We start from the raw sequence: 13624 nt of genomic DNA, 5'->3' as shown, positions 1-13624 counted from the left end.
AAGGCTGTATTAGCTCAATATAGGGGAAAACTAAAGCTACATACTAACCCATGTCTCTCCCAGGAATGGCATTGCTACCCTACTATGCCTTGAATTTGTAGTTAACATTTACGAGTCCAGCTATGTACCTGAGGAAACACTAAGTTACAATTAAGGATCCAAGGACTCCATATCCCCCCTCAACACAAAAAACATCCGAAGTGGAGGTAGTCATATTAAAAGCATTCTTTGAGCTCAGACAGAAAGCACGGTACAGTGCAGATATGGCTGCTGTGCAGTTGTTCACAACAGAGTTGAGGAATAGAGAACGTCACTTTGCAGAACTGAAATGACTAAGAACTGTTGCTACATGCAGAGCAGGGGTAGTGCCAGCTTGTTTTTGACATGTGAAATTGATGTGGCAATATCTGAGAAGTCAGCAGTTCCAGCTTCCAAAAAAAGATCGTACTAGTTCCTTTGGCCCCACTTTGCTTACTGGAGTGCACCCAAGTGTTCTTTTGCCCTTTCCCCTCTGTGGAGCTTAAGTCTTGAATTCCTCCCTGTCCACCCAGTTTTGTTTTGGTATTGAGTGTCAGACAGCCTAGACTCCATGGAGCAGTCCAAGCTTTCAAACTAGATTTCAATAAGGTGTATACAAGACAACACCTGCATGTCGTTCCTATTGCTAGCACTTAGGCTGACAGCACTCCATTTTAGCGAAATGAAGTGTTGTGTCTACACTGATAGTTGTAGAATCAGCATTACGCTAGTTTGACACCAACTAAATTAACATTGTCATGATATGAAAGGCAAGCACAAGTTCATTTATTTATAGCAAAGGTCTTGGGTTACAAGAGGTCAGTCCTTGCCATCTTGAAGAAGAGATATGGGATAAGTTATTGCATACATGTGCATTATAATTTAGCAGCAAGTCATTCATAAAAACATTTCCTTCCTACTGCTTTTTTGGTTTAGTGTCTCAATTTATATACAAGTCAGCTTTACAAAGCATTTACCAACACCTTTAAGTTAATGGTCTTTTATTGGAAAAAAAAGACTAGCATTTACAACTTGGAATGGACAAACTGTAATAGCTTGAACAGCGACGTTGATAGTTGTGCTGAAGTCCACAGGCTACTCTGCCAGCTCCAAGTCATGGTACAGAAGGTTTTAAAAATAGGAGAGAGTCCAAAGATGCTCCCTTGGTGAAGGTTTCTTTTAAAAATTTTGTGAACGGTAACAGCCTGACACCCGTTTCACTATAGTGCAATGCAGACAATGTTAAACCAATATTATAACAGACATGCCACCCATAGTTAAGATCATCTTTTTTTGGAGCACAATGCTACATACAGGAGAACCATTCAACCTTTAGGGCATTTTCCTCTAAATTTTGCATCCTTTGACCATTTTTGCTGCATACCATCCTGAGGTATAAACCAATTTTAAAGTAAACCAGCTATGACAATTTACACTACAAATTGAATTAGAATCCACAGTTGGACAAAATAGTGGATTTTTTAGGTTTTTTTTTTTTTTAAATTAAATACAAATGTTTGACTGTGCTCAATTGTCAAGCTGCATGCATGAAAAACTGGCCAGCCCAAACAGTGTAATAGTCATTAGCAAATGGAACTTTTGAGGAGTTCACTAAGTGCTTCCTTATTTTTTATTTTTTTTTTTAAAAGGTAGTACAGTTACTTATATTGTAAAACTGATGTTTAACTTGATCTTTTGGGGACAGGACCACCAACCATTACATGCAGTTTGTGGACAGAAGGTATTTTGACATTCAGTTTTGCTATACAGAAACAGAATGAATAAATGAACATTTTTTGCAAGAGGTAAGTAAAAGATTCAATTTGATTCTTCTAGAGGGGAAAAAAAAGGTGAAAGGAGGTCTTCATTTTGCGGTCATCATCTGTACGAATTCTGAAAAGATAAAAACCACCATGACTTTTTGTATCTTCAAAGTAATTTTAACTTCACAAGGAAGTCTCGTAACTGGACTTGGCATAAACCTTCAGTGCATCTAAAATCTAAACAGAGTGCTCTGATCAAGTCTTTTCACTCAATAATATAGACAGTTTAGTGAATTGTTAGAGTAATTCAAACTCCAAAATTATCAAGTTTATGCAGCACCCAGCAAGCTTTACTTAAGTTTATAAGTGATTTCACAAACAGAACAAGAGCATCTTTTTCTACCTTCATAGTTCACTTGTCCATCTCCATCGATATCTGCTTCTCTGATCATTTCATCTACTTCTTCATCTGTTAGCTTTTCTCCTAAGTTTGTCATAACATGACGTAGTTCTGCTGCACTGATATAACCATTGCCATCCTGTGAGGAAGATAATTGCATAGGGTTGAAAATGACAATTTAGAAGACTGGAACATAAGCCTAGCTGAGATTGTTCTATATTAAATTCAGGTCTCCAGTAATTGGCTTTGAACTTATTCTCCCAGGTGCCCTGAGGCATCAGTGACCTAGTACCCAGCCTGGAGGCCTGGTGCACTGTACATCTTATCCAACCACAGAGAATGCCTTCTAAAGCATAGAGGATGGAGGCATTACACAAGGAGGACTGCGTGTTCCAGAACAAAAGTGAAGTCTGCTATACTTATTTGGACCAGGTAAGTAGCCTTACTTGATTAGGTCTTTGTATGCCTCAATACACTTCTTTGACTCTTTCACCCAGGTAAGCACACACCTACATTTGAATCATATGTATTAGTTTGGAGTTGTGGTTCTTAGAAGTTCTGAATGCTACCAGACACTTTCTGAAAGTCTCCAGTACCCTGGAGAACAGAATGGTAATTTATCTTTCAATTTGGGTTTCTTTAATTTCAGTATATCAGCCCAGTGTGTTCAATAACTTAATTCCTCCTGCCAACAGAAAGAAAGAACAGCAAGTTGACTTCTTGCAGCATCACATCCTCAACCAACTGCTGGTTTGCCTAGAGAGGCTTCCTGGGAAATAAGATCTAGAGTACACAAAGCACAGTGAGAAATGATCCCAATTCCACCCACAAGCCGCAGTACAGAACCTAGAATGGCAGAAGATTTGAAGCTGGCCTTCTCCAGTGTCCACATTACTTGCACTAGTGGAGAAAAACTGTTCTAGTAATGTTCTAGATCTGTTCTGGATTTGGGTAATTATCTAGTTTAATAGCTATGGCCACTTTAAGGCTGTCCTGTTAAGTCTAGTGATGTGAAGATATCTGTAAAGATGTTAAGATAGTTATCTTACACAATCAAAGAGGGGGAAAACATGCCCTCTGTCAAGTAGAGGGAAGAGGATGTTCTTTGTGCTCATGTCTGTCCTTTGAGAAAAATGGAGAGGCTCTGCTTCTGGTAACAAGCTTCCCATAAGCAGCCTCAAACCCAACAACCTGAACACAGAGGCTATTAAGCTTCACCTCCTCATACATATTACAAGTTGAACAGGTGATCTCAACTTTATGAAAACTCTTCATACAGGTGTGCAAAGCCCTCTGCACCTAGGTTCAGGTACTTTGCTTATGTCATGAGACCGGGAGAAGTGGAGACACCTTTGATACTGAAATAGGTAACAAGTCTAATCACTCCAATTTACTGAGAGAAGGCCTACCAGGGATTCCAGCATGAAAGAGCCTGACCCCCCCCCCCCCCCCCATCCTGGGAGAGCAGTTTCAGCAAGCCTACTCTAGAATATCCAAAATAAGTTTTCCTCCTGCTGCTGGTAGAAGGGCTTATACCCACCTTCCAGACAAGCACAGGACAATGCTGGGAGAAAGATGCTAGTCATTAAAAACTGTTCAAAAAGTCTGTCTGCAGCTTTGGATTCTAGCAGTACCTTGTCAAAGACTCGGAATGCCTCACGGATTTCTTCCTCGCTGTCAGTGTCCTTCATTTTTCTGGCCATCATGGTCAAGAACTCAGGGAAATCGATAGTGCCATTGCCTTAAAAAACACAGAAATCGATCTGTACTTTAGAGTCCCATCATTTCCTTGATACCAAAGCTAGCTTTAGAGTTAGGAAGGGACAAGTCTCATATTACTGATCAAGTATTTAAAAGCTACCTTCCATTTTTATACTAAAACCATAGAGGCTTCCAAGAACTTTGTAAGTTGTCAGCCTCTTCCCCTAAATTGTTAATATAGCAATTTTAGCTCTAGAATGCTCAAGCAACCACTAAAAATATGGCAGTAATGAGGACTATTGAATGGACTGCTACTTCCCCTCCAGACCTACACCCCAGAATTCATCAGTTCACCATCCTAGGTGATTAAGAGTCTGCTCCTACTGTGCCATGTTAGATGAGGATTGTGTTAGTGAGACTCAGTCTGATACTTTGAGTTGCAGATAGTGTATGCATTTATATTCACTTTCAAGACCAAGAAGTGAATAAGAGTGACAATTGAGCTAAAACCCTAATCTGCTGGGGTAGATTTCATCTGGATCTCCAGAAGGGAAAAAAAAGGATTCCAGAGTGGATGTTTAGCAGCATCAATCGATACTAAGACTTTAAACAACGTGAACCAAACAATTAAAGTATTATAATATATGCTTACTTATAATTAGAAACAAGCTTACAATCAATCTTCTGGAAACTGGAGATTAGGGACCCGATTTTGAGAGGTGAAGAGCATCTGGGTAAGCTGCAATTTTTCAGCACCTCTCAAAAATCCAGACCTAGGTGGCCTAATAAGTATTCCTCTGCCACTGCAGAGTCATCACCCCACCCCATCTTTTCCCATATTACAGGCATCTTTTCCCATTGACAGGAAATCCCTAACACCTCAGAATACTAGGGAATGCTATCAATTAAAGGTAATTGAGAAGGTGTGCAGTAAAGAGCAAACAGACTATGTTCATTTACTGTTAAAAGTGGTTTAATGTGACCAGAAACATGCCTTATGATGCTGGCAAAACAGGTGCTAGCTCATGCTAAGGTCCCCATGCCTCACTGGAATATTGACAAATGGCTAGCTGGGATCAGTCTGGTTCACATGTGTGTAAGTATTGTTAAAATAGGTATTAGAGTTAAACAAAAGGCAAATTTTTCTAATGCATGCAGCAACTTAAAAGCATTCAATGAAGTCTAATCTATCTTATACCATCTGTATTCCATATTATAAGGCAATATTTGAGCATTTGCATTGTGAGCATCTAACTGCACAAGTCCCCAGACAGGAGAGAAACATTAACTACTGTGCAATGCAAAAGTGTTTATCATGCCCGAGAAGGAAGGACCATTGATATATTCTACAATAGTTCATCTGGTGTCAAAGAGGACAAGAGACTTTGTTGATTGCTCACTTGCACAACTTTTGTTGATCATGAGGAGCTGCAGGGAGAATTTCTTCCATCAGATAAGTTTGCAGCTCAAAGCACAAGAGGAAAGGGAATAAAAAATCCCTAACAAGGAGGAACTGTATCTCTATGTTGTTTGGACTCTGAGGGACAAGGATTACTAAGCATAAGCAAAAGATCCCCAGTGTTTAGCCTGGGTTAGCTCTTAAGGACATATAGAGCTTGCTTATTACAGCTTTTTATTTTTTGAAATAAAATTGGAACTCATTTATTTGTGTGTGCATGCAAGCCTTAACCTTGTAAATAACTCATTTCCTTATTAATAAGTCTTTAGGATAGTTTATTATAGGACTGGCTACAAGCATTGTCTTTGGTGTGAGATCTAAGGTGCAACTGACCTGAGGTAAATGACTGGTCATTTGGGACTGGGAGTAACCTGAATATTGCTGTGATCTTTGGTGTAAAGAATCATCTATCACAAAGGTAAGCTTACCTTGGTGGCCAGGCAGATCGAAGTACCCAAGGCAACTATCTGTGACTACATGTGAAGGCTGTTCTAATGCCTGAGAAGTTTACACTTGGTAACTGTGAAATCTACATATAGAACTCACAACCAATTTGGGGTTTGTGCCCCATTTCCTCACAGTCTGTCCCGATGTTGGTACCCACAGTCTTGTGTCAAGCCATCCTACTGTGGCATATCTATTAGATCAAGGTTTGCACTCATGTTTTATTAGCCTTGTTGCTGTTTTAACAGTTTCCAATCTAGTTTATTTTAAAATGTTCGATAATTCCTTTAGAGGGCCAATAGTGTGTACACAACTATATTGATTTTGAAGCTTACTTTTAAGTCACAGAAGAAAAGTTACCTATTTTCAATTCTTGGAAGATTCTTAATACTTGGCACAATCTGTCAATTAATTTGACTGCCACCCCAAAAAGAGATAAAAGCTTGGAATTTACTTTAAAGAAGTGTCCAATGCAGGGGGTTATAGCACATCATCCTACTATACTTAGTAGCACAAGTTACATTTAATAAAAAGGATAGTATATGCTCACTATATTGGAGCCCTGAGATTCAGACTCATTCAATTTTCAGGCTAGATTTCATGACACTTAATAGAAGAATTAGACAAGTCACTAATAATTACACTACAAGAGTATGGCCTCAGCAACCAAAAATGGAGGGCGGTTGCACTTCACAAGTAGTTTTGGTTTTGATTTTGAGTCTCTTCACAAAGGTCAAATAGTCACTTCCTCTTTCAATACACTTTATACCCTTATCAGAGGCACTAAGAATTGGCTATTATACTGTTAATACCATTGTAGTTAAAATTTTCCTCCCATGACAGAGCCAGTATGAAGCACCTTCCCCCTTTGCATATCCATGAATCTGAAGCAAGTTTTGAACACAATTCTGGTGTTACCCTTTCTGGCATCCATTTACCCAAGTCAATCTCTAAGAGGCGGCTTCCCCACTTTTGTGAGAACTTCTTATCAGTCTACTAAACAAAGCCTATCTCCAGGTTTTATTCTTAACTCCTAACCCAGTTTAAGAGAAAAAAGAAAAGTCAGTTTTTACTACATGGCCAATACAATGGATTAAAATATATAAAATAAATATTAAGTTAGTCACCGAGACCAATATGGGATGGGTAACTGAATAGATATGGGAAAGCTACTTGGTACTCCAGTGAACTGTAGTTTGCAGCAATTCAGGAGGTAAAAAAAACAAGTGATGCGGAAGAAAACTGAATCCTGAATAGAAGCAGTGAGCGGGACACAGATGCAGAAGCCCTTATCAGTATTATATTTTGACTCTGACTATCCCATATTTACATATCTACTCGTATAGTTAATGGCAATGACTATGTTCATATTAAACTTAATATGAAATCAAATGGTTGCTTTATGTAGAGAACAGTGTAAAAACAAAAAAACAAAAAAAATCCTTATACTGCTTTTGACCAGATTTTAATGGATTACTGTCAAAAGGAAAGTGGAGGACTTGAGAGGCTGCATTACCCAGCTCAAACCCAAGCTTGTAGGGTGTACACACTCACCATGAGTAAAACACTGCCAACTGCATCTTCCCCACACTTACCATCAGCATCTACCTCGTTGATCATATCCTGTAATTCTGCTTCTGTTGGGTTTTGACCCAATGACCTCATGACAGTCCCAAGCTCTTTTGTTGTGATGGTGCCATCACCATCTTTGTCAAATAGGGAGAAAGCTTCCTTGAACTCTGAAGACAGAAATAGCCCCATCATTAAGTACTATGACCACTACCAAACAGTACCAAAATAATACTTTTAGTGACAGAAGACTGATCCCAATGTCCATGCCATAGGATTTAAAAATGCACTTTGTCTGCAGTCTGTACTAGAAGACTAGTGTTTTAATACTTTAGACTTGTATTTTCTGACAAATGTATCACATGTGCAAGCCACTGCCCTCTAACCATACTCACTAGCCTGTATGTTACATCAGGCTGTGCAAGTTTTGGATAAGCATAGGCTACCCTGTTTACGAGTTACCCAGTTGGGCCAAGTCCATTTCTCATCAATAGCAGTTATTTGTGGGGGAGTGAGTAATGAAGAACCCAGTGTTTCAAATAGTTAGTGGACAATACTCTGAGCAAAGATTAGAGAAACAAGGGAGTTAGCCAAACATGCCTGACGGAGAGAACTTTGTCATTTATCAGTTATTTTTGAATTACTAAAACGATAATAGTGAGCAACCAATAAATTAAATAGGCTCCCAAAAGTTTAGACCCAATGCTTTACCCTCTTAACCATTTCCTCTAATTTAGAAAGGCAGTGTTAGATTAGAGATGATTTAAGAGAAAACAAGTTTTCTTACATATGTTGCCAATACAAGAGAGAACTCAAAGTTTTAAAGATTCTGTTGATTTGGCTTGTGAAAGCAAATGGTGGCAAGTAAAGTGGGGTGCGCATGGGTCAGTTTCACTTTCAATCTCAGGAAAGAGTCTACTGTTGCAATGTTTGGACTTCAAGCTTTGGAAGTGATTATTTAGCTCTGTTTTGAATTAACTGGATTTTTAATATTTCTATAAGATTTAAAAAGTCACACCAGACCTAGGTGCTGGGACTCAATTATCCAAAGAAGCATTCCTTCAGCTTCTTTAAACACAAATTTCTCAAATGAAATAAGAGGGAAGAGCAATTATGTGCCAGAACTTTTAGAGATTTAATGCAGATTGCCTATATTGCTTGTCGACTGATATTCAAGCTCAGGAGAGAATATGCAGCAGTGTTTTAGAGATATGTTCCAACATTCAAAGGAGATGTTGGCTCTCTTTTGGCTCACCAATTCTTTCTTCTCTTTTGGCTCACCTAGTTTCTTAATTGGAATACTTACCAGCAATCTGTTCTTCAGTCAGCTGATCAGCCTACATGAAGAGTAGAAAGTTATTTTAGACAACTGTTTTCCTATAGCTCTGTCAAGCCATGAGATGCAATACAGACTTTGTAAGGAAGTTTACATTTATACAGCACCTTTCAACCCCAGAAATCCAAGAGTACTCAATACACAGAAGAATGATTTCACCCACCAATGGGGTGCAGCAACATCTAAGACTCAGTGTAATAGCTAATGCTGCAAAGAGACACTACACATTCTAGGACTAGTTAAGAAATCCATAGCCAGATCAAGTTTATGGAGAAATCCAATATGGCCAAGTTTAAGGCACAAAGCAGAAATCCCCTAGTGATTCAACATGACCCAAGTGTTTCCTGGAGATAATCCATCACAATATTGACCTAGCACAGTTTTTTAGCTTGTGATAGGATAGTACCATGATTGCAAGATCTGGACTTCCGCCATGTTCTTAGAATTACACGCTTTTCTGTCAACATCTCATTTGTTATGCCATTTAGCTAAAGTAACAGCTCCATTAGGTAGGAATGTTACCATGCAATGAAAGGTCTTCATTAAGCTACAATTTGTTAGGTTCATGCCATTTACAATACTTAAATACCGTGTTGTGAGACCACCAATACATCTGAAATCAGCAGATAACTGCATTTGTGTTTTGTTGAGCCCACAACGGAACCAAACACATTCCTTTAACACAAGACATTTTATCTTTAGCTTTTTGGGGGGCATGGGGAGGAGGATTAAAAAAAACCTTAAACACTTTGAAGCTTTCTCCATCCCACAGGTTCAGAGAACAATATATAACAGGTTTTAAAAGGGAACTAGATAAGTTCATGGAGGATAGGTCCATCAATGGCTATTAGCCAGGATGGACAGGGATGGTGTCCTAGCCTCAGTTTGCCAGAAGCTGGGAATGGGCAACAGGGGATGGATCACATGGTGATTACCTGTTCTGTTCATTCCCACCTAGCATTGGCCGCTGTTGGAAGACAGGATACTGGGCTAGATGGACCCTTGGTCTGAACCAGTATGGCCGTTCTTATGTTCTAACAACTGTGAAGACCTGTATTATCTTCCTTTAGAGAAAGGAAAAAACCCACTTAATTGGTTTCAGTATTTTTAGAAGATGGTGTGGTACCAGGTTAATCATATTTGGTTTCCTAGCACCTTGTGCTTTTAACGCTATTGTTTTAATAAAATCATTTTTACACCAAATTCAGAAACAAAGCTATAACAAAGTTTAACTGATCAGTTAGGAAGGATACCAAGATGCTCATAATTTCTCCTGGGAAACAGCAATAATTTTAAGTCAGGAGCAGTTAGCTACAGTAAAGTAGCTCTTTTTATGAAGAAATTGTATCAAATGCTAGTGTGAAATAAGCTGTGTATTTGTTACACTCTTTATTGGTCTCTGGACGATAGGGTTGAAAGGTTGTTGTATGCATTAAACATTTATTTATGTATATATGTGTGTGTGTGTGTATATGTATATATATACACACACAAATATATATATATATACACACACAGCACTTCCATCTGTAGTTAGACTACTTTTATGGATATATTACAAAAGGATAGTGATTGAAGAAATTATTTCTACTGAATTATTTAATTGGAGCCTCATATGGACAAAGCTGTAGTTTATGTGTGTTTAAGAATATTAAAACATAACTGTAAAGGGTTTGTGGGCCAGAGCCCACTTTGTATTACTCCCACCCTCCTCATTATAGTCCCAGTAAAGAGATTCTCTTTTAAGTGAAACGGAAAAAGTCATTTACATAGCATGACATATCAGAGCAATGCTCTGCAGAACAGGAAATAGAGCCACACCTCAGTAGAGAGAAACTCAGATCCACAGCACCAGTTTGAAGCCCCTCCAATTTGAAACTGACAATATTCTGGTCTTCAAGCAGCATTTATGTTTATTTTTAAAAAGCTGACCTTGCATGGCATCCAGTTCACCCTCCTAAGCAACAGGCACAAACACGGTCTGATCACCCTAGTTACCAGGGCAAAGGTACCTAACACCAGAGAAATCACCCCACCCAGCCAAGTCATAAAATCCTGTCCCAGTGACCTCAGCCTTCCCCCAACAGGAAGGGGGAAGTAGAGGGGGTGTGGTGGGGAACACCCAGCATGGCCCACAATCACATTTGGCAATCTGCACCCCAACTTTCACTGCTCCTATGGGAAGCCAAAGCTGAAGGGAGGGGAGAATCTCTCAACCCACTGTTATTAAGAGTCCAGGGTAGCAGTCCAGCAACCCAATGTTCAGAGCAGACCGACCAGAGGCAGACCCCATAGCCTAGTCTATGCACAAGTGATGCACTTTTAAAGTGAACATGGATAGCGCAGATGTTAAAAATCCAGGTCTGTGTGAAAGAAAACCCAAGTAAGGTGGTGAGCATCTCTTCTAGAGCCAACAGGCACCTCTCCCCACAAAGCCCGGGATCAGCAGCCACCAACTGCTGCAATGTGCCCCCCGCCCCCCAAGCAGAAGCAGCTGCTGCTCTCGCTATTGTCCACATCCCCTCTTCATCCTTTCGTTAGGAGCGTGATTCAGCTGCGGAATCTCTCTGCCAGCTCCAGACGCCTGCCCATCCTCTTCAGCTCCCAGTTCCCCCTGAAACTCCTCATTCAGGGAGCCAAGCAGCTACTCCTCAGGAGCCACCCGTTCCCATGCGCATCCAGAGTCCTGTCTCCAGTGAGGAAGCCAGGCCCCTTCCGGAAAGATAAAGGCTCCAGTGTTGTAGCTGCTGCTCTCCTCCCACTAACCCCAGGCAGAAACTGGAAAGTTTCTAATGGAAACGACGCACACTGCGGCCCTGTCTCACCCTCCTGGGGCCGGCGAGGAAGAGGAGGAGACATGATGTAATGCAGCCTGCGAAGGATTTTGGCGTTACTGCGTTTAAGGATTGGGGGGTAAGAGCGCAGCAGCCGCAGAGCCCTGGCCTCCCCCACCCCAGTCACCTTGCGCAGTGCAGCTGGTGCTGAAACTGGGATTGTCATCTTCATCCCCAGTGCCCCCCGCCCCGCCCAGCTCCCGGCCCCGCGGGAGTCCTATTCCCAACCCGAGCGGGGAGGGGAGCAGGGAGCCTCGGGGATGCCATCGCCCACCCCAATCATGGAGGGATGGGGGCCAAGCCCCGCTGGTTCCTGTCCCCCACCCTGCTAAGGAGGAGGGCACCCACGTCCGGCACCCACCCCTTCCCATCCAGGGGCGCTGGGCAGAGCCCTAGAGCAGCCGCTGCAGCCGGCGGCACAAGGCGCCCCGCACCTCCTGCCCTAGCGGCGGCTCAGCCATTCTTCTCACCCCGCAGCGCAGCGCAGACCGCCCGCTCCGGGCTCGGGGGCAGCATCCCAGCCAGCCCGCCCAGGCGCCCAGCGGGACCGGTTCCAGGCCTTGGCAAGGGGAAGGAGCGGGCATTGCCAGCAGCCACGGGAGCGACAGCTTCCTAGCCAGCCCCGTCCCTCAGCCCCCAGCCCATCGCCGCCCCGCTGGAGAGGCGACCTCCCAGCCCAGCGAGCAGCCCGGGCGCGGAGAGCGAGTGGCAGCAGGTCCCATCGCTGTGCGATGCAAGGGACAGCGGCCACGCGGCGCAGGGAAAGAGCCGGGGGGGGGGGGGGGTCTGCGGGCTTCAGCCCGGCTGCCCAGTCTCGCCTCACACGGGGGGGAGGGGGCGAGGAGATCGGCAGCCCCCGCCGCTCACTCACCCCGCCGCTAGGGCCCGGGAGGAGGAAGAGGGGCTGCAGCCGCTGAGGCAGCCTAACTCCCACCCGATTCCCCACCGCGGGTGGCAAGCAGAGGGAGACAGGCTCCAAACCCAACGCCACGCGGCTGACCCAGCCCCTCGCAACGGCAAGGAAGCTCAGCAGCAGCTCGTTACAAGCCAGCCATCTCCACTGCGATGGCAAATCCAGATGCGCCCGGGCCCCCCGGCCAGGCCAGCTGCAAAGTCAGCCCCACCAGCCGCTGCACGCCAGCTACCTACCATTGCGTGGGGGTGGTTGGGTTGGGTTAGGCGGCTGCTGCTGCTACACGGGCTGCTCAAGCAAAGGAGCAGGAGCTGCTGCGGCTGCTACCTCCTCCGAGCGGCTCCCCCCTGACAAATGCTGTAGGTGTGAGCTTGCACCTCCCTGCTATATATGTAGGGCTGTATCCCTCCGCCGGAGCAGCGTCTCTCTCTCCTCCCAGCCTCTGCCTGTGTGAGAGTGACTGCAGCGGGCAGCCCTGCCCCCATGCTCAGCCCCTCCCCGTCAGGCTCACTCCCCTCTGCCAGCCCAGCTGGCAAGCGGGGCAGGCTTTCCCTCTCCGCAGCAGGCGCCGTGCAGGGACAGCAGTGCACGCTGCCTGCCAGGGGTGCAGCACACGCTCACCAGCGGTTAGGCCTGGATTGCCCTGTTTTAACTCAGATATAGAATGATCTTTCACCAGGATGGGCCCCGGGCCTCTGAGGACCCTGGGGGATGGCAGGTGCCTTGCTACCTAAACCCTCACTCAGAAGCCCCACAATGGAAGCAGCGGTAAGAGCCACATACTTGACATATTATACAGGTGGCAGCAAAGAATGAATGGTCAGGAAGGTGAAAGTGTTTTCACAATCCTAGGAAGACTGTGAAGTCCCCTATTTGATGCTCATAGGGGCTCATATGACACCCATTCAACCCTTTCTTTGTGCCATACTGTAAATTAGCGCTCTGCTGTTTTATTAATCCCAGTTTCCAATCTCACCAGTCTCCACTGCAATAGTTTAGTGGAGAGGAGGAGGGACAGGGAGCACACACTTGCCAATGCCTAGATTTTAACCATTTCCATCTGTTCACCTGTGCTCTACTGAGTCAAAGTGTAGCAGGTTGGGAAAGAGCTGCAAAATTGTGTCACCTTTGAAATGCACTAAATAGCACAAAGTGGTATATAAGGGGGAAAAATGATTTCCCCCTTG

At 43.5% G+C, this 13624-nt stretch overlaps 1 protein-coding gene across 1 annotated transcript; it reads right to left on the bottom strand.

The window, feature by feature from the left end:
• Nucleotides 1–1002: 1002 nt before the first annotated feature.
• Nucleotides 1003–12959, bottom strand: CALM1 (calmodulin 1). Its single transcript, XM_008165721.4, has 6 exons — nucleotides 12674–12959; nucleotides 8661–8691; nucleotides 7381–7524; nucleotides 3816–3922; nucleotides 2185–2320; nucleotides 1003–1911 (listed from the first exon to the last, which is right to left on the bottom strand). The coding sequence occupies exons 1-6, from the start codon at nucleotides 12674–12676 to the stop codon at nucleotides 1883–1885; spliced, it is 450 nt and encodes a 149-aa protein (XP_008163943.1). The 5' UTR covers nucleotides 12677–12959; the 3' UTR covers nucleotides 1003–1882.
• Nucleotides 12960–13624: the final 665 nt, after the last annotated feature.

The sequence above is a fragment of the Chrysemys picta genome, chromosome 4, assembly GCF_011386835.1.
Source record: "Chrysemys picta bellii isolate R12L10 chromosome 4, ASM1138683v2, whole genome shotgun sequence".
NCBI classification, from domain to species: domain Eukaryota; kingdom Metazoa; phylum Chordata; order Testudines; family Emydidae; genus Chrysemys; species Chrysemys picta.
Note: the sequence above shows the minus strand (reverse complement) of the source record. Positions and strands in the feature narration are given on the sequence as shown.

What these genes read in the sequence shown, in the direction of transcription:
- CALM1 (XM_008165721.4), bottom strand. An exon ending in GACTGAAGAACAGATTGCTG is followed by an intron (nt 7,525 to 8,660) that starts GTAAGTATTCCA and finishes TTCTGTCTTCAG; the next exon opens with AGTTCAAGGAAGCTTTCTCC. An exon ending in TGGACAAGTGAACTATGAAG is followed by an intron (nt 1,912 to 2,184) that starts GTAGAAAAAGAT and finishes TTATCTTTTCAG; the next exon opens with AATTCGTACAGATGATGACC.